General features: G+C 39.9%; 1 protein-coding gene across 4 annotated transcripts in view; it reads left to right on the top strand.

Annotated features, from left to right (window-relative positions):
• Positions 1–20,479, top strand: part of CPEB3 (cytoplasmic polyadenylation element binding protein 3) — a 184,443-nt gene that overhangs the window by 145,819 nt on the left and 18,145 nt on the right. For all 4 annotated transcript variants that reach the window (XM_029932231.1, XM_029932229.1, XM_029932228.1 and 1 more), the window contains 2 exons: positions 5,085–5,199; positions 14,869–15,050. In XM_029932231.1, the coding sequence (XP_029788091.1) occupies positions 5,085–5,199; positions 14,869–15,050 (297 nt within the window). The remainder of the gene's footprint in view (positions 1–5,084; positions 5,200–14,868; positions 15,051–20,479) is intronic.

The raw sequence follows: 20,479 nt of genomic DNA, 5'->3' as shown, positions 1-20,479 counted from the left end.
TAAAGATGCCTCACAAACCACAAACTAGTTTATTTTCGATACTATGGGGCACTCCAGTCATTCTGTGAGGTCTGTGCTGCTTAAAATAGAATTGCTGACAGCTGGGGTGGGCCTGAGTTCATCACCAGTACAGCCGAGCTGTTGCAGCTGTATGTCAGTGGCCCAGAGTTTCGCTGACTCATCCTGGCCATCACAACAGTGGGGATACGGCTGCTTGCTGGGGAGAGGGGTCGTGATGGTTCCTGCGTATTGCTTTTGTGGTTCATGTAGATTGAAGGGACTGTAGGACTAGGGAGAGGTAAATGGAGACCTTCTTCTGAAGAGCTTGAGTAGGAGTTTGAAGGGTATTGAAAAGAGAAAGAGGAGATGGGTGTGGTGAAGCTAGTCCATGTTCTTAATGGGAAATTGATGGGAAAGAAAACAGCAGCAAGGGGTTGGTCAGGTAGTTTCCGGAGCTGGCCAGCAGATTGCACTGTTGACTCTGAACAGTTTGGTTGCTTTGCAGAGCTGCCTTGAGGTGAATAGATGAAAAGGAAGGCACTGTGCAGTAGGATGTTCATGTGTTGGATGTTTATAACCTAAGGAAACAACCAGACAAGACAAAATATAGGGTGAGATGTTTAAAAAGAGCTCAACATTAATTACTTACTTATTGGTAGGTAAATGTGTAAATTCTAGATATTGATCTAAACAGAATTCTAGAGCCATAGGGTGGCTTGGTAATATCTGGAAACTTAAAGCCCTAAGGTTTATGTTAAAAACTGTTCTTATTAGAGCTAAGTGTTTTCCTTACCCTGTCATTAAAGATACAATAAAAATGCATTTTATATTGAATTTTAGCTTAGAGGCTTTTGCAAATTTTCAATGAATTTGCTTTTTAGAAAATGTTATAGCTTCTTGTCAAAAATAAATGGCCCATACTTGACCCAAAAATTTATTTCTCTAAATTTTTTTTCCTAGCACTTGGCCTGATCTTATCCTATTAATGACTTTTAGTTTTAAGTAGGACCCAAAAATTTATTTCTCTAAATTTTTTTTCCTAGCACTTGGCCTGATCTTATCCTATTAATGACTTTTAGTTTTAAGTAGGATGAAACTTCAGTTTCTATGTAGAACTGTAATTATTTTATTCTAATGGATATCAAAATAGTCAAACATCTCTTGTGCAGGTCAGTCGGAAAACTTTCAGTTCTTTGAACACCTACTCATTATTTATATTTACTGTATTCTCAACTATTTAAAGTTAATTTCTATAAGAGCAGCCCTTTTAGAGCAATAGCAGGAGATAAGTGAGAAAAGGCCTTGATTGGAGTGAAATTTCTACAGTATTTTGTTCAATTAATTCAGCCCTGTATATATGCAATACATGGATATGTACTAAAAGAGTAAGATGTAGTTGGGTAGTATTATCCAAAGTGTGTTTACTAATAGGTGTTACGAAAAAATTGGTTCCATGAAAATGATTTTGGAAATGCTGGGTTAAACAACATTTGAACAGATTTCTTTCCTGTAGAACCTCTTAGAGCCTTTGATTAATAGAGCCATGAAACTCCCAAGGAGGAAGAGATAGTATATAACTTTTCCTAAGCAAGGCTTGTCTGGCAGAACCACCCTATAGACTGACAGTTCACAAAACACATATTGGGAAACCTTGAAAAGGAAAATCAGTGCTTTCAGTTCTATTCTAGGTTTCTTGAAGAGTTACTATATGGCATAAATTAATATACTTATAGTACCACCATTATGTTTGGTTTTTGCCTTTTCCTTAAAATGATTTGCCTTTGAAGATAAGCAGTTATGAATAAGATTATTCCTATAATAATTCAGATTATTGCGGTCAAATGCTCTGCCCGATAATTCAGATTATTAATTCTTAAGAATTAAGAAACAGATAATTCAGCCAAAGAGCAGTTTCACAATCCTTACCAGAACTTTTGTAAGAATACATGCTTAAAACAGAAACTAAGACCAACCATTTTAGTATTTTCTACCATTTTGGGAGCTGTGTGGTAAGTAAACCTTTTTAGTCAGAGATCACAGTCTGGGGCCCACAGGATAGATCTGGCCTGCAGTTAGTTTTGTTTGGCCTGTGCAGTGATTTTAACATTTGAATTCATTCTCAACATTTTAAAATCTTGAAGTTTCACATAAAAATCCAAATTTCTAACTATACTTGAAAAATGGAAAAGTCTGATGACACATTCATAAATGATAACTGCTTGCCGGAGCTGCAAGTGTCTGCTTCCTTTAAAAGGCATGGTTTACTCTAGTGTGTCATCTCCTGCTTACCAACTCCTGGCCTGGTGACTCACAGATTCATGCTGCACGTCCATCCCTACAAACCTTTGGTTCTGTGTAACCCCTGCTAAAAAGATATGGCACGGCTGAAGGGCTAGTGGGTGGTGCCTCTTTCTAGAGTGATCTTTGTGAGCAAATGTCTCCAGGAAAGAGTGTTGGAATCAATGTCAGGCTCATATAAGGGAATTTTCACCAGGTCTGATGAAGTCCCTGTATTTGTCCTCAGCACTGTTGAGGCTCTAAAAGAGTTGTTGCGTGCGCACGCGCGTGCACACACACACACACACAGTGATCCCTATATATGTAATGGTTGTTTTGCTGGGAGAAATTTATGTTGAATTAGGACAAAGTTGTAATTTCATCCATTCTCAAAAACAATAAGGAAACAAAGATAGTCAAAAAGCAGTTCTTTTATTTGTATTCCACTCCTTTCTACAAAATATTTGAGTCACCTTAAAAAGTGTGGCATTCAAAGAGTAGAGAAATATCTATATATAAAAATCAGGACCAGAAAATGTATTTGAAGAGTAAGTCGGAAAGACAAAATATGAATATCAGGCCCTGAGGGTTGAGAATCAACTTAGAAGATGGAGAACATGCCTTGTGTGAGAATGGGCTTATATTTCAGAGAGAATCCAGGGTGAATGGAAATTCCCAGTGCAAAACAGTACCGCAGTATGACTTTTTGCTTAGTGTAGCATGTGCTCATGTTGGCCTATGTTGACATTTATCTGATTGGGAGCTCTGAGGAGCTATTTTCTGTTGGGAGCTGGGAAACGCAGGTTTTATGAATAGGGTTTAATCATTACTGTCTCCTGAGTCTCCTTCCTGTATTTTTACCTAATCTATAATACAAGAATTGGCTAAGGGAATGGGTTGTGTGGGATGTAATGAGGTGAGGGTGCGGCGAGAGAAGGGGCAGTAATGAAAGCTCTCAGCAGGAAGGTTTGAGGTCTTCTGCAGAGTTCTTTTGAGCAGCAGTAAAATAAGCTATTAGAGAGGGCTGCCTTTTCTGTGCTTCCGATTAAATGAAACCAGAACGCCATGGATACTACAAGGGAATTGTTTTCATTTGTGAAACAAAGTGACCCACAATTAAATTCAATTATCGTAAAGTGATTGGAGTTGCCTTACTAGGTCCTGGAGCTGCTTTAAATTTATCAGAGATGAGGCTGGAAGAAGAGAGGACTCTGTGCAGAAAAAGATATGTCCTACTTTTTTGTTACTGATGACATTAGGATCTTTATTCTTACAATGTGAAGAAATCATGTTTTTAATTAAAAATTAATAATGGGCCCTCATTAAGGAATTTAAAAGTGGTGCTTCATGGTACTTGTGAATCTGCCTTTGTGGTAAATGTCACAGGAATGGTAATTTAGTCAAACAGACCAACAAATATTATGAGGAAAGAACTAGGTTTTTTATCAAGGGGGAGCAAATGTGTAAATGTTAACAGAATTCCAAACAGGTCCCTATTTTCAGAGTCTAGGAAAGAAATGGAGATTTTACCGTTTCTGGCTAAATGGTAAAGGCAACAGGGTCATAAAAGGCAAAAAGGTAGGTGGGGGTGAATTTTGTAGCAGTCATAAGGAATGTGTGGACTGTTTGAGCAGTGCCAGCTTTGGAGTGGATTCAAGGTGTTTTGAAAGTGTAATTGACAGGTTTACTACCTTTCAAATGAGAGTACTTCTAGATATAAGTCAAGCCACCTAAGAAATCATCTTACGTGGGTTTTTTTTTTTTTTGCATTAAGTGTTGACATTTGAGCAGTGGGAAAAATGAAGAATTGTGTTGATACTAAGGAAATGAAAATTCAGGTGTTTTGTTTCCTATTGTAATCCGTGGGGGGAAAGGTGAGGCGTGTTCCTTAAAGACAGACCCCGTTCTCTGCTTCTACAGACCTCACCCATTGCCCAGAGCACCTGGCTGGCTGTGTGGCTCTTCAAAACTCAGTCAGTGCTGATGCTCTCCTTTTGATATGGGAGGGTTTTTTGGGTGTGTTTTTTATTTAGGCTCTTCTTTGGTGATTAAGTTAGGAATTGAAACAAATATGTTTTAAGGTTAAGATTCTGAAGAAATACTTTATTTTTTTTGTAGGCAGGAAGTCAGAGTACCAGTGAAGAGATATTACCAAATAGAAGTATGTTCATAGAGATTTCTCTTTCTACTCTTTGAAAAGTTACTTCAGCTTCTAGCTCACTTATATTTACCCAAACCTGTTTAAGAAAATCAGATAAATCAAAAATAGCTGTATGCTTCAGTATTTGATATTGCTGGCAATTCCATGCTAACGTGATGAGTGTCCATCTGGGTTAAACCACATTTCTGAAAGATAAATGTTTCAATTTTAGGGGTTGATAAGAATCTTGAAGCCAGATATATAGATAAGTCTTAGAAAAAATTCCTAATGTTACTGTTCCCTTTCTTTAGGGTAGCTCTTTAAAAGCTAAGTGCTAAACTGTGACAGGTTATAAACAGTCTATCATGTGTTAAAATGGATCTGATTTAGAACGCAGAGTCTGTCTCTAGAAGACTGCCTTTTCTCAAAACCGCAGGTGGTTTCTGAAGGTTTCTGTCTACAGTGTTGAGTATTGTACCTGTAAGTAGATTCCCCAAGAGTTCTCTTAAAAGGCACCTAATGCAGATTACATAAATTAATAACTGGATTTTGTTTGGGTTATGTATGTTGTAAAATGCACAAATCAGTGGGTTTGTCTTTAGTCACCTTATTCTCATTTGGGGTTGATGGAAATGAAGTAAGGACCAAGTAAACGACTTTTTTTCAGGTGCAAATTCGACCATGGAACCTAAGTGACAGTGACTTTGTAATGGATGGTTCTCAGCCTTTGGACCCCAGAAAAACTATCTTTGTTGGGGGAGTTCCACGACCCCTTCGAGCTGGTGAGTGGAAATAGTAACACCACAACAACAAAACCACCAACAACAAAATCCCCAATACGTATGTAGTCTTCAGTATTTTCTAGGTTTCCGATCGACTACACAGTCTCCAAAAGAAGTCTCACTGAGCTGACTCTTTCAGGATAAAACATTTTCTCCCCAAATGCTTTATTTTCTTATGGTACAAGAGTGAATTTCATTAAACTGTTATTTTGACAGGATGAATTCTATTTAGTGCTGTCATATTCAACCACAGACTTTTAAAATAATAACAATACATTTGTCAGTGTGTGTTCTTATGCGAGTCAGCATTGTTATGTGTGACAGAAAAAGCAATGACCCCATCAGAAATGTGTCCAGCGCAGCTGTGTACCCCTCAGTGACAAGCCAAACCACTGCTCTCCTAGAAATTGTGTCACTGGAAATCAAACTGGGAATCTTCTAAGTGAAACAGGTTCCTCTTCTTTTTATGTACTTTGAAAAATGACTTATGTATTTGAGTGTTTTTATTATGACTTTTTAAAAGCTTCCTGGTTTTTTTTCTTTTTTAAGTTCTTTTCTAATGATGAAATAATTGAGCCTTCTGAGATCAGACAGAATCATAATTGAGGCATTGGAAGTGATGCTGAGCTGATGGCTTCAGTATTTAAATCCAAAGACGGATCTAATCAGTTGGGGATCGTGTTCTGCCAGTAGACTGTGATAAAATTATTTGTAAGAACGGAGTTTTTAAAGTGCTTAAAGTAATTGAGTTTACTTTTTAGAAATAATATGAGAAAATAACGTTACCGTTGCCACAGCAGTTGCAGGTGCAGAGTGAACTCTGTTATTTGGAGGCAAGCAGACTTAGCTCTACCTAAAAAAGAAAGAGAGAGAGAGAGAGAGAGAGAGAACGAACGGAGGGAGGGAGAGAGGAAGGGAGGGAGGGAGGAAGGAAAAGAAAAAACAGAGACCATTAAAATCAAGTTGTGAGAAAAGAATTATAAAATGTACCTACAGCCATTTGTCTCTGACTTTGATGACTTTTTAATTCTAAATGTCAACACTTCTAATACATTTATTCAGATCTCAACTTGAGTCTACTCCTCAAAGATACCTGTAGACCTCTATTAAGATATATCCATAATTCCATTTTGAAAGACTTTAAACACATTAATTATGATTATGAAGGTTGTAACTTTACAGTTTTAAGAAAGCCAAATATCTTTAGGTCTTGGTCTCACTCTAGTAGAGAAGCCACAGGGAGGAAAGCAAAGTGGCAGAGATGCCTCGCCTTGATCTGCTGTCAGAGAATAAAGTCTAGGAAGCGCTAAGTCGGATGTGACCAGCATTATGAGATGAGGGCAGATGTAGCCCTTTGTTTCTAAACGGCTTGTGCTTTAAAAAAAAAAAATGTGGGTAGTGGGCATGGAATATTCATGTCTTATTCTAACTGGTGTTAGGTTTGGGAGTGGAGAGGGAGAAGAACCCCTTTGACAGTCTTTAACTGCATATGTGTTCTAAAAGAATGGACATTCATTGCTAGCATTCTAGTCATTCTTTTTCTGCAACTAACTACAAGCACAAATTAGTTTTAATATTCTAGTCCCTCTCCTGTTGTAGATGGGGATCTGAAAAAAATTCTGAAAGAAAAAGTCCCACAGTTCTAAAAGTAACAGAACTGGCTTTTACCTTTTATGTCTGTTTTTAAGTCACAGACACAATAGTTTATAAACTAATTCCTTTTTTTTATTCTTCACCCTTTTTATTATTATTCACAAGATGCTACAAGTCCTAGGACTGGACAAGAATTATATTTAGTTGTTTAGTCAGAAATGGGATTTTATGTTCCCTGCCTAGATAGTAGACCTTCGAGATTCCTTCTCTTTTTTTAAGCCAAGGTAAACCTTTTGTTTTAAAATTGTTTTATCTGCAGTTTTGTGAATAATTATCTACATTCACTTGATCTAATGAAAAAGTTCCCCCATGCCAACACCTCCCATAAGAGTCGCTAGTTACTAGATGTCTAAGCAATCTATATTAGCATCTTAGAACTTTACTGTCTAAGACTTAGAGATTATAATCTATGTAATCTAAACAAAAAGAGTTAACATCTGCAGCTTTTACCCAAACAGAATTGGGTTTCTTTGGAACACACTGAGCTTTGTGGACTGGTGCGTGCCTTGGAATACAGGACTATTTTTAAAGGAATTCATTTTGACTTTGCTAGGCAGTCTTGAGTCGAATACAATGCAGTTCACTTGAACAATAAACATTTATTGAGCATCCACGTGTTACTGGCACAGAGCAAGTACGCGTCATGCCAAACTGAACGAACATCCCACTATCGTGTTAAACAGGTCATCGTCTACAGAGAGTCAGAGATTTCAGAAGAGAAGAAAACAAGAAATGTATTAATAGAATGCTCACTCAGATGTAATTGGATACTAATTGTACTCTTTAACACTGGATCTCAAATTTGTTCTTTAAATATTTTAGGGCATTTTTTTATTCTAAGGGAATATTGTGGTCATAGAATTCTGAAAAGTCTTATAAGTATCTCAAGCACTATATACAGGGTGATTCTGGACTAGACATAGTTGAGGTGAGATTTTTAGGTATCCAGATTGTTTTCACCTTATCCTGGGCCAAATATTGTTCTTTCACAGTTATAATGACTAAAATATAATTACTACAATTATTCCTTTGAATCTTATGAGGCTTTTTCTCTTTGATATCTTCCCATTGTAAGACAGGGATGATTATCCCTAGCAAGTTATTCTAAATAGAGTCCTTATCCTACCAGACAGAAATACACAAACCCATCTAAAGAAATAAGGCCACCTGTTTTAAGCAGTATTGCCCTGGCTGAGTATCAGTTGGTCCTTCCAGTCTTTTTGACAAGTCTTCCTTTTTAAATTTCATGTTAGGAGAAGGGAAAAAAAATTATAGGCCTAGAAAATTTAACCTGAAAATGGGAAAATATTCATGGAAAATCTAGATGAGTTTACCCAGTCAGATTGCCTGATCGTTGCTCTGGGTTAGACAATACACATTCCTACTGTCTCTTGTCCCTCCCTTCCATCACTCTTGTCAGTGAAAGTGGCAAGCCAAAGACAGTTTGCCTTAAGTCTCTTGGCGTTTTTCAGGTCTTATTTGCTGTCCACTCCCCACTGTTTCCCATCCCTATCCTCAGAAAGGCTGTCATGTGGCTACAGTTTACATATTCTTTAGGGAGTCAGTACCAGGAAAGGGGTGGTCTGTCTGGTTCTCTACCTGCTTCCACCTGAAAGTACAAAAGCATGTTACCAGCCTTCATTCAAGTAATGTGAACGCACATCTTCCTGAATCTCAACACGGAAATAGCCCTGTTGGATATCCCTTTGGCATTAGGACCTATCTAGAATGCATCTCTTTGCTTTGAGAGGAAATGAATGCCAGGTTTGGGGATTATGAAGAAGCCACCAGGAAGAGGTAGAGAATGAAGTATCTGGTTCCTGTACATACCCCCAGTTTAGAAACATGAGTTTATGACCCCAGCTTCTTGGCTTAGATCTCTAATATGAGGATTGCCTCAGTGATCAAGCTTTGTGACCCATCCACTTCCAACTTTAATCAGGCTTGGTAAACCCTTAGACATCCTCTCTCATTAGGGACATGTGAGCTGGTCCTCCACATCATGACTTCCTTCTGATAGTTTATCTGACCAGATCCTGCAGAACAGATCAATCTTGAGAGACTGCTCATCTGAGTCCCTGGAACCTACCATTTGCTCATTATCTTTGGGTCTTCTGTCTTTCCTATTGCTCTGATCATTCATTCCTGTATTTTTTCTCCTCTACTAATATTCTGTAATGTATCCTGAAATTCCCTTCTCCATCTCCCCGCAACCAGTACTATGAGGATGACTTTTCTGGGAGGAAAAGAAAATAATACAAAAACTTTTGAGGTAAATATTCAGTGACATAGGACATACATCTAGTGAACATCCTGAATTTTTCTAAGAGCATTTATTTCAGACAGTCTGTGCAAACATTCTGGTAATTCACATGTATTAGGAATCACATCCTGATTTGTGATTTAGGAAATAGTATTGTAACCATATCCTTTTTTGTTGTTGTTATTCTGTAAAGTGGTAGAAGTCAGGTTTCTCAATGGTAGAAGTTTTTTCTTTCACAAAGTTTCAAGGTCAGTATGAGTTGTCCTAGATAAATTCCAGATTTGGCACACTGACTTGATTAACTGGATTGCCTTTAGGGTTAAGGATTTTCTAATGCTAGTCGTTCTTCCCCTCAAACCCTCACCCACAGCTGGTGTCACACTTTGCCATATCATTGTCGGGTGGAATAACATTAGCATAAAGCCAAAGTAAGACTGGGATGAGCTGGTGCTTCTGGAGCAGAAACCAGGCCAAGTTAATCTTAGGCAAAGATTTATGAGTAGAGAGAAGAACACCCCCTGGGCAAAACTAAACATCTGAGTACTGGTCTGTGCTCAGCAGTGTGTTCAGAGCTCTCGTGTGTGTTTAATCATCCATGATAACTCCGTGAGGTTGTAAGTGATAAACTTTTTATTTCAGCGGAGTTCAAAGGGGGCGATTGGCCAACGCCACAATATGTAAAAATGCCAAGATTTAAACTCAGATCTCCAGACTTTAAGTTTGGAGCTCTTTGCACAGAAGGAAGCGGCTTTATCAAGTTGAGATCTGAGATGTTGTCTCAGTAACAGTATTAACAGTCAACATGGCTTCAGTCTGATTTAATCAATGTTGGGACGCTCAATCCCTCTGACTTAATTGGTTGTTCATACCATTTATTTGAAAATATTAACTTCCCAGGGTGCTTGGGTGGCTCAGTTGGTTAAGCGGCTGACTTCGGCTCAGGTCATGACCTCACATTCGTGGGTTCGAGCCCCGCATCAGGCTCTGTGCTGACAGTTCAGAGCCTGGAGCCTACTTCAGATTCTGTGTCTCCCTCTCTCTCTGCCCCTCCCCCACTCACGCTCTGTTTCTCTCTGTCTCAATAGTAAATAAAAACATTAAAAAAAGAGAAAATATTAACTTCCCAACATTGGCTGCAGAGTGGAAATATTTCCACCACTTAAATGTGTGAACTGCTTTGCGAACCAACTCGGCTATTGTAGAAAACCTAGACAGTCCAGCTTCTAGTTGAATCTTGCTTTCAGGAGTCCAGATCTCTTGGTCATCCTGAGGTGCCTTATGCCTCTTTCCTGTCTGCTTTGTTCTTATTTCCAGAAATGGAACTCGATTCACAGGTGAGAATCTGGAAAGATGAGTGTGTTGTATTTCCCTTGGGGATTCTCATTTCTGAACTACCCCATTTGGTTCTCATAGCATCTCAGATTTAGACATTGCCTATGACTGGTTTGAAATCCAGTTAAGTGATAGGAACAGGACCCAGGTGTGGGTTAGGATGAGGGAGTCATCATGATTTTTTTTCTCTGGTGAGCTAACGTCGCTTTCAGATCTCTGTGAAGATTAGAAGCAAATCCAAGGAACCATAATTGGGGTTTAGATTCAATTTCAGAGGTAGTAGTCTCTACAACCTGGAGGAATTCTTAGATTTCTGTATGCTACACACAACTGCAGTATTCTTGTTTCCCTTTCTGGCTATGGCATAGTGAAGTTCATCACAAGAGCCAATCTGTAGATCAGAGGCATAGTAGTTTTGCTGTTACCATTCCTGAGATGACTTGAATTGTCTTAGGACCAAAAAGTGTCTCATCCAAAGTACAAAATGCCATTGTATATGGCAGATCTACTGATTCCACCTCTGTGGTGACCAGACAGATCCTGTGAATACTGTATGCACAGGAAGGAAAAAATAAAAAGTGGTCTGAAGATTCCAGACCCCCACATGGACTCTGGTTGTGCCTGCTGTCCCTTCCATCTGTCCAAATTCCAACCTCTACCTTTATGCCCTGCTCCAGTAGCTTCATCTTCTTCAGGTCAAATGTTAGGAGTGTACCTGGGAGCTGCACTGTCTGCCTTCTGCAGAGATGGTAAAGAATGAGGATTCACTGTCAGGGGCTTAGTAGATTAGCTGCATTTTCCAAATAAGACACATCCTGAATCAAAGCTACTTTCTTGAGCAGGGTTGAGATTGCAAGATATAGATAACCCATGAAAGTTTTAGTTGACTTTTGCCAGATCCTGGTTTTCTTCTGTTTTTCTCTTTTCTTCCCAAGTAGTCAAAGTGGTAGTCCTCCTCATGGCTCAGCTTCACCCATATCAGAGGGAAGGTTAACTTTCTTATATTAACTTACCTATATTAACTGGTGATACTCATTTTAAAGAATCCTTTTAAGGGGTGCCTGGGTGGCTCAGTTGGCTAAGCATCTGACTTCGGCTCAGGTCATGATCTCACGGTTCATGGGTTCAAGCCCTGTGTCTGGCTATGGGCTGACAGCTAGCTCAGAAGCCTGGAGCCTGTCTTCAGATTGTGTCTCCCTCTCCCTCTGACCCTTCCCTGCTCATAGTGTCTCTCTCTCTCTCTCTCTCTCTCAAAAATAACACATTAAAAAAAAATAAAGAATCCTTTAATACCTAGTCTCTTGGAGAGCCAAGGTGGCTCAGTCAGTTAAGCCTTCTTTTGATTTTGGCTCAGGTCATGATCTTGCAGTCATGGGATTGAGCCCCATGTCATGCTCTGCACTAACAGTGTGGAGTCTGCTTAAGATTCTCTCTCTCCCTCCTCTGTCCCTCCCCTGTCTGCCCACTTGTACACATGCATGGTTACTTGTTCTCTCTCTCTCTCTCTCTCTCTCTCTCTCTCTCTCTCTCTCTCTCTCTCAAATAAGCATTTATAAATAAACAAATAAAACCTAATCTCTAAACTAGTTGTACATTTTGACATCTGTAGGTGAATTTTATGTTCTATATAAAAAAATGTTTCAAATTAGAAATTTTTAGGACTTAAGAAAGGCTTGTTCTGTGTTTCTGTTAGTCACCTGTGTAGTGGATGAAGTAAATTGGTCTCTCTCTTTTTTAATGCTCTTTTTACCAAGCACGGTTACTTTTCTTAATAATTAGAAGCTCTGTTTAGTACTTACATGACACCACTCTGGTGTTAGAACCCAGCATGAGTTTAGCCTGCAGCAAGTGCAGCTTGTAGTAAAGAGTCACTGACTGAGTAAAGGACTAAACATAAACAGCAGTTGTTTGATTATTATTTACTTTTCTTCAAGGGTGATCACAGTATTAGACCTTCTGTAGTTAAAACAGAGATTAGGGTAGAAAGAGAGATGGGAAATCTTCATACTTTTTCCCAAAACACCCATTTAGTCACCTTGATTTCTTGTGGCTTCTCAACAAGTTGTCCTTCACTTGAGTGAGATTTCATTGGCTTAAACATCTGCCAGTTTTGGTGGCCAAGAAAATGACTGTATGTATGTGTACAAATGGAAAGGATTTCTTTATAACTAGCTTTCATAAAAGCATAAGTGAGTGAGGGTTTTACTTCCTATCAGAAGTACTTAACTGCTGGCAGTATCAGTCATGACCTAATCTTTGGCATATGAAGGTGATTTTCCAGGAGCTAGAGTCACAAAGTAGTAGAATGTTTGTGCTATGGAAGGCACCTTCTCTGATGTCCTAGGATCCCTAAAATTCCTTTGGAGACCATTGGGCTGTGGTTATAGTAACTCTTTTCCTTAGCTGGGGCATCAAGCCTATAGGAGGTATACCTTCTATCTAAATGAGATGCTTTTGTGAGTCCTTTCTAAGAGTGGAAGACAAGTGCCATGCAGCCCCTTGCGGACATTCTTCTCCTGGCCCCTCACCAGACTAAGGGAGTGCTTGCTCTCTTATTCCAGTCCAGGGAAAGCTCGGTCTTCGGAAACTTATGTTTAATTTACAGTTCCTGAGGTTGCTTATTTTATTAAGCCTGTTCACCAATAAGGGAAATTCATTAATGACTGCAATTAAGTGTTTCTCCCTTCACTGCCTTAGTCTCTGTTACTGGATAACATTAGCCATGTGAGGAAGTCCCCAAGCCATCGGAGGTTGTTGGGCTGAAGTATGAGGACTCACTAAATTCTGATATTTAGGGTATGTGCATGATTTCTTCTTGCATTGTTTGAACAAAGTGATTCCTGAATCCTGCCCCATGACTACAATCAGAGTCTACTCAGGCTCTAATCAGCATGTTCTTTGGTTGATATGATTCAGTAATTCTGATCATAATGGGATGATTGGGATAGCTTTTGGCTGTTCTGTCTTTAATAGTGTTATTCTTGGACTTAAGTCATTGCTAGCTTATTTTCTCACCTTTCTGAAAATTCCAAAATCTGTTGGTTGCAGGTCATTCTTCTTAAGAACAGCACTTAGAAAACAATCACCAGCCTTTCTATCATGGCAACATACCTTTTCTTACCAGTTCAGCAGCTTCATACTTCAGGAACCAGTAGTGCCTTGCTTTCCTTCTGTTCATAGAAGTCTGGTGGCGTTCTTATGCCGTTCAGCCCTCCTGCCCTTGTACTGCTGCAGAGTTCCTCCTGTACGCCAGGGGTTTGTGTTGCTTTCCTTCTCCCCAAACACTGATTCCTGTGGAAGTCTGTTGTGTGATGTTATGGTCTTTGCACACTGGCTATGACCCAGGTCATCATCCACCTACCCTGTCTTCTCCTTTCTGAATAATATACATAGGTGTTTGAGGGAAGTGGATTCTTGGGTCATTCCCCAGGGGCAGGAGTAAGTCTCCTGGACTTGAGTCATATGAGTAGCCTGAAAGGAATGCTCATACGTGGAGGAAGTGCCATCCAGTATCAAGTAAACAATTACCTTCAGGAAATTTGGATCCAGGTAAGTAACTGCTACATGTCTTTCCCTGACATGGTGAGGATAATTTTAGAATATCAGACCTTTGGAATGGTCCAATTTTCAAGTGCCTTCTGGATAGGTGTTTTGTAAATATACCAAAAATAAAAGTATATTTAGAAGAAATGTGGCAAGGAGTGTAGACCAGACCTCTGGACTCATAGCAGAGTACAGGATGCTACTGCCTCTGAGAGGCAGCTTAGTATTTCCTGGTACATTGTCAGTGCTCAATAAATGTTCATTGTTGCTATTATAATTATTACTATTATTATTATTTAGAACTCAGTGTGGGGCTAGCATGGAGATTTTTCAGTTGGGATAGAATATACTAAAATATATTTTTTTAATTGCAGAGATTTACCTTAATGTTACAAATATATTGCCTTTAATTAAAATGGCGAGTTCATTCTTTCTATAGCTTAATCTTAAGATAGCAGTGTGACTTTCGTAATTGCTTTTAGTCTTAGAGGTCAGTAAATAGGGCTGTTTATAATTAACTTGTTAGAGCATCATTTGAAATGCCTTGCCCACTGAGAGCCCACTTCAGTGGACTAAACAGTTAGAAAGTGGAACAGGAGGATTACTGATAGATAATTCCTTTTATACTTTTGCTGAAGTTCTGATTATATAAATTTGTGTGTGTGTTGTGTAAGTTCTTAATTTTTTTTTCATTTTATTTGTAAATATGAGGAGCTTCCCCTACTTGAGTTTCTAGGTCTGGTGTGGACACTCTTCATGATATTTAACATGGGTTTTCCTTTTATTAATTATACTGCATGACCCTTAAATAGTTCCTCCTTCTCCTGGGCAAAAGCGCCATCTAAGCAATATACCGAATTGTGTTTATTTTCTTGCAGTTGAATTGGCAATGATCATGGACCGTTTGTATGGAGGTGTCTGCTATGCCGGCATTGATACGGACCCAGAGCTGAAGTACCCCAAAGGTGCTGGCCGCGTGGCGTTCTCCAATCAGCAGAGTTACATTGCAGCCATCAGCGCTCGCTTTGTGCAGCTCCAACACAATGACATTGACAAACGGGTAAGCAACTGCTCAGGCTATAATTGCTATGTGGAAGAAATGAAGTTTGTTTTCCGTGCCCCTCGGAGAAAAGCACCTTGTGATAAAAAATTGAGCAGCTCCACCTTACGTGGTAGTAGTCCATGAGTCCCTCCCTCTAGACTGCCTGAAAAAGAGAGTACCCATGGTATTGAAGGCGTTAATGAACCTTCTGCCTCACCCATCCCCAGGGTGATGTTACACTTATGAAAATAACCCTGCAGAATTTAGCATACCAAACTGGTGCTGTTCAAAAGATGATGCCAAGAGTGCATTAACAAAGGTTGTGAACTGGTGACCTGTTTGACCCATGCGGTGCTCTCAAATAAGTTTGGACTAACATTTAATGTTAATGTTCCGGAGTGTACGTAAAATTTTGAAATTCTGGTTTCTCTTAAAATTGCAAGGTCACACATGATAGCAATCACTGGAACAAAACTGCTGTGCCTTGAGTCCCTTTTCCAACTCTCCGTAGTCCTACTCATACCATATATGCATATGCATTACATGCCCTTTTGCACAGTGGTATCACCTGCCTGGCCATTATGAGACAGTCTGATTTGCTACCTCAGATGTAAAGAGGACACACAATAGAGTTGTAGGGAGTTGGTGTGCTCAGTTGGTTTTGTGGACAGACGTAGGTTTAAATCCCTTAAATCCTACCTCTGCCACTCTTTGGAAGTTTGGGGAAAAGAAGGTAGGAAGAGATCATCTGAGTCCTATATTAATGGGTAAATAAAGCAAGTAGAATAGATCAAGTCTTGAACACCTCCCTGTGCACAGGGAGTGCAGTTGTACTGTGGCTGTTAATAACTTCCGGCAAAGGATATTCATGGGGCATTACATTGGACTGGAATAAACTAAAGTAATATAAATATGTTCTACTGTGAAGTTCTAGCTGTACTCTCCATGGTCAACTTTTGATGATTTTTGTGCAGCAGACTTAAGTTTCTTAGAAGGTGAAAGTTTCAGTTGGTAATGGATTTTTAAATATTTAGCAAGTTATATTTTTATTAAGACATCTGATCAAATTAGAAAAGCCAGTGCCTAAAATAAATAGTTGCCGCATTATGAGCTCCTTAAAAATAAGTAGTGATGGTCTGTTTGTTTTTTTTTAATTAAAATAAATAAAAGAATCCTTTTTTCAGAATTTTGAAATTCTTTGAATTAATGAAGACTCTGAGGTGTGACAAAGGTCCCACTCCATTCCTGGATTTCAAGCACCCACAGCATCCTGAGCTTTCCCTTTCATAGCAGTAATCCCCCTCAGCCTGTCAGCTCCCACAAAGATAAGCTTGGTGTCTGTCTCACTCCCTGCTCCATTCCCAGGGCCTACCTATTGCTTGATGTACAGCCACAGTAGTAGATGCTCGATAAACCTTTGTGAAATTGACAAATGGCTATACTTGGGGGATTTTCTTAACTACCGCTGCTGGTGCCAGTGGACCTGCTTGTGCCTGTACTCTGTGAGTCTGAAACACCAGATTCTGTTACATTTAGACTGCTCTTGCACCCGTCACTGGTGACCCCAGGCATTAAACTTAACCTGAAGAGCCTTAGATTCTCATCTGTATCCTTTTCTCCCTGTGAAGCCAGAACTAGGGACTAGACAGGAAGTAGGTACTAGAGATGATAAAGAACCCTCTATTTCCCAGGATGCCTGGGTGGTTCAGTTAGTTAGCATGTGACTTCGGCTCAGGTCATGATCTCACTGCTCATGAGTTTGAGCCCCGTGTCAGGCAGTGTGCTGACAGCTCAGAGCCTGGAGCCTGCTTCGGGTTCTGTGTCTCCTCTCTCTCCCCCTCACCTGCTCATGCTTGTTTGTGTGTTCTCTCTCTCTCTCTCTCCCTCTCAAATAATAAACATTAAAAAAAATATTAAAAGAAAAAAGAAGCCTCCATTTCCCCATGCTTCTATCTTCCCTTTGCCCCCAGGCTAACAACCTCTGGCCTGCTCTTTACCAGAGCGAAGTACACTTGCCCCAGAGAACATGGCAATCTCTGAGCCCCTTTTAAAATCATAGTAAATTCAGATAACTGTTCTGTTGACCACCCCTGCTCCTTGCTGTACTCAGGCCTTCAGTATTTCTTCCCACAAGACTTAGAACTAGGTTCTAAGAGAGAAGTGGTTTTGCTTTTGTGAGCACGATGGTAGGTCATGCTTTGAGAATGTACTGGAACATCAAACTTCTGAGGACTTGAGAAAGCCATTGACTATTTTCTCCCCACTGCATTTGAGTTACTCGTACCCTCCACACCATAGATCAGACCTTGATAAGCATTTAGTAGCAGTCAGCTGTAGTGGAAAGAGAATGGAGTTTGGATCTGGAATAGATTTCAATACTTTTAAATCTCTGCTGCACTAGTCACTGTTGACCCCAAGTAAGTTATTACCAGCACCCTTGGGCCCTCATCTGTAACTCCCTCCTGGGGATGATCTGAAGACTAGATGAGATTTGAGGATTTGAATGTCAGCCAGAGCTCTATGACATTTAGATAGATGTTTAGCAACTAGCACTTGATAATAATATTCATCTTGCTACAAATGCACTTAATACTGATGTTGTTAATATTGTGTAGCTTGAATTTTGTCAGTTGCTTTTATCAGTTGCTCTGCTGAAGATGTATTGAAAAGACCAGCTGGTTATTGGGAAGAGCACTGGCTGGGTCTGCGTCAGGTCCCATTCCCCGTGGGCTCTGTGATCGTGGGCAGATCACTTAAATGCTGAGCTTTGGTATATAAGGAAGGCAGTAGTAATAGTAATAGCTCTTTGAGAAGCCCGGAAGAGTGAACAGAAAGCAATATATACAATGTAACACATCATACATATGTATAGTGGGACTGCTGCTATGGTCACAAGAATGCCACCTCCACCCACATCCTGTCTGAAAAGGGCCTGTCAGTTCCTTCAGTGCCCTGGGATGAGAGTCATCTAAGCGAGAGAATCACAAGTCATTGGAAGTGGCCCAGTCCCTCCTGTCCTCTGGCTCCTGTCTCCATCTTCATGCTCTTTCTTGACCAATAAAGGGACCATGTTCTTTATCATGAGAGATGTAAGCCAGCTTCCATGCTGAGACAGGCTCCTTTCTCACTGTTCTCCGGTGAACACTACACTCCCTTCCCCCAAATTGTTACTCTCTCGTCTTGTTTTCTTCTTTCTTTGAACGTAGCCAACAAAACCTTTTTTTTTCCGACTCTGGCATTTTGAGCCTCTGTTAACTGTACCATACTTAGATGCTTTTTAAAGTTCATCCCTAGTTTTATTTTTATTTATCATTCTCCTAAAGCTTAAGTTTGAGCTTTCCAGAGACCTCCCATTATGTATAATTCTATCAGTATTTCTTTAGGTAATGCTCTTTTTATTTCTTTCTGACTCCGTTCTTCTTTGTCTGCAGAGAATTTCTTATTAGGCACAACCTTCTTTCCTGAATAACCCCTGTAGGTTTTTAGCAATCGTTTCATAGCTAAGGTTTTGAAACTTGCTGATCTCAAAGTCAGGAGCAGGTATCTTCCTGTGCCCATAGTCCCTTTCCCTTGCTATGGCAGATTCCAAAATGCTAAAGCCTTATTCTTCCTTCTTATGTTAGCCTAGAATTGCCTTTAAACCAAGACTTGACTACTCTAAATAGCATCAACCTTTATTACCTTTCTGGTCAAAGGAGCTTCATGTACTGTCTGTATCATTATGAATGCATTTATAGTACAATCAGTGAATTTAAAAAAAAACCCATAGATAGTATTTTTTAAATGTTTATTTTTGAGAGAGAGAGAGAGAGAGAGAGAGAACAAGCAGGGGAGGGTTGGGGCAGGGCGGGGGGGGAGAGAATCCCAAGCATACTCCATGCTGTCAGCATAGAGCCCGACATGGGGCTTAATCTCATGAACCATGAGATCATGACCTGAGATGAAATCGAGAGTCAGATGCCTAACTGACTGAGCCACCAAGGCGCCCCTCGAGATAGCATTTTAAGGACCACTTGCTTGCTCCCTCCAGCCCCTAACCCCTTTATTCTTTGGCCCATGTGGAGAGTGGAGGAGGGCCACCTCCAGAGCAGCAGTGCCAGCAACCTTGGAAGTTCTGGGACCGTTTGAGGGGTGTGCTCGCAGGTTGCACCTTTCCTAGATAAACTCTGGGAGGTCCATGAAGAAGAATTTGACTGGCGTATTTCCTTTACCTCTTTTGTATCCAACCAACTTTTCTCAAAAAAGACCTCTTTAGAAATTTAACCATTTATGTATTTATTGTTGTCATTGTTATTGCTGTACTTTGGCTAAGTTTGTAGATGGAGTGGTTCATGGGGAAAATACAGCCTTTATAGATTTGATTTCTTCTCACAGTCTTAGTGAGCTTTTGGCTTGCTTATTATAAAATAAAATATGTCCATATGCAACATCTTTGGGATCTGTCGGTCCTGTAGCTTTGGCACTTTTCTGTCTCTCCTGTTGTTTCATTCACCCGTAACGCCATCATTTTTAAGGAAGAGGTGGCAGTTTTATTGTTTTGGTAGCAGCTTTATGTAGATATAATTCATATGCCTTACAAATCACCAATTTGAAGTGTACAGTTAGGGGCATCTGTGTAGCTTAGCCAGTTAAACATTCAACCTCAGCTCAGGTCACCATCTTGCAGTTCGTGGGTTCAAGCCTCGCTTCAGGCTCTGCCTACAGAACCTGCTTGGGATTTCTTTCTCCCACTCTCTCTGTTCTTTCCCTGCTTGCATGTTCTCTCTCCCTCTTAAAATAAATAAACTGAAAAAAAGACTTTTTAAAATAAAGTTAAACAATTTGTAGCATGCTTACAGCTTACATAGTTGTGCAGCCATCACCACAGTAAAATTTAGAACATAGGAAGAGGTATTGTACCAAACAGGCATCAAGCCTGCAGTACGAGGATCAGTTGCACAGTAACTCCCAGTGGGAGTTAAATGCAAGGACACTGCATTTATCCTACTTATTTATTATACAGAGGGGATTCTCCTTATTTAGCCTGTACTCTGTGAAGTTTCAGGAACGAGATAGCCCAGGATAAATCAGAATGATATCTGGGAGAACAAGGACTGGAAGCGACCATGGAAGGCTGTCAGGGGTAGTGGAGTAAGTCACTCTCATATCTCACCTGGACATCTAGAGGAGCTTTCCCACTGTCTCCCCAGTTTGCGTAGCCAATCTCCAGTTCATTCTTTACATAAAAACCAGAGTTATTATGTATGTATTTATTTATTTACTTACTGTATTTTTCTTTCTTTCTTTTTTTTAAGTAGGCTCCACACCCAACGTGGGGCTCAAACTCATGACCCTGAGGTCAAGAGTCTCATTTTCTACTGACTGAGCCAGCCAGGTGCCCCCTCAGAGTGATCTTTTAAAATCATAATGTGAATCATGTCTTCCCTTCCTTTAAACCTGTTGGTTAT

This window comes from Suricata suricatta, chromosome 2, assembly GCF_006229205.1.
Source record: "Suricata suricatta isolate VVHF042 chromosome 2, meerkat_22Aug2017_6uvM2_HiC, whole genome shotgun sequence".
NCBI lineage: Eukaryota > Metazoa > Chordata > Mammalia > Carnivora > Herpestidae > Suricata > Suricata suricatta.
The sequence above is the reverse complement of the archived record's forward strand: the minus strand, read 5'-3'. Positions and strand labels throughout refer to the sequence as shown.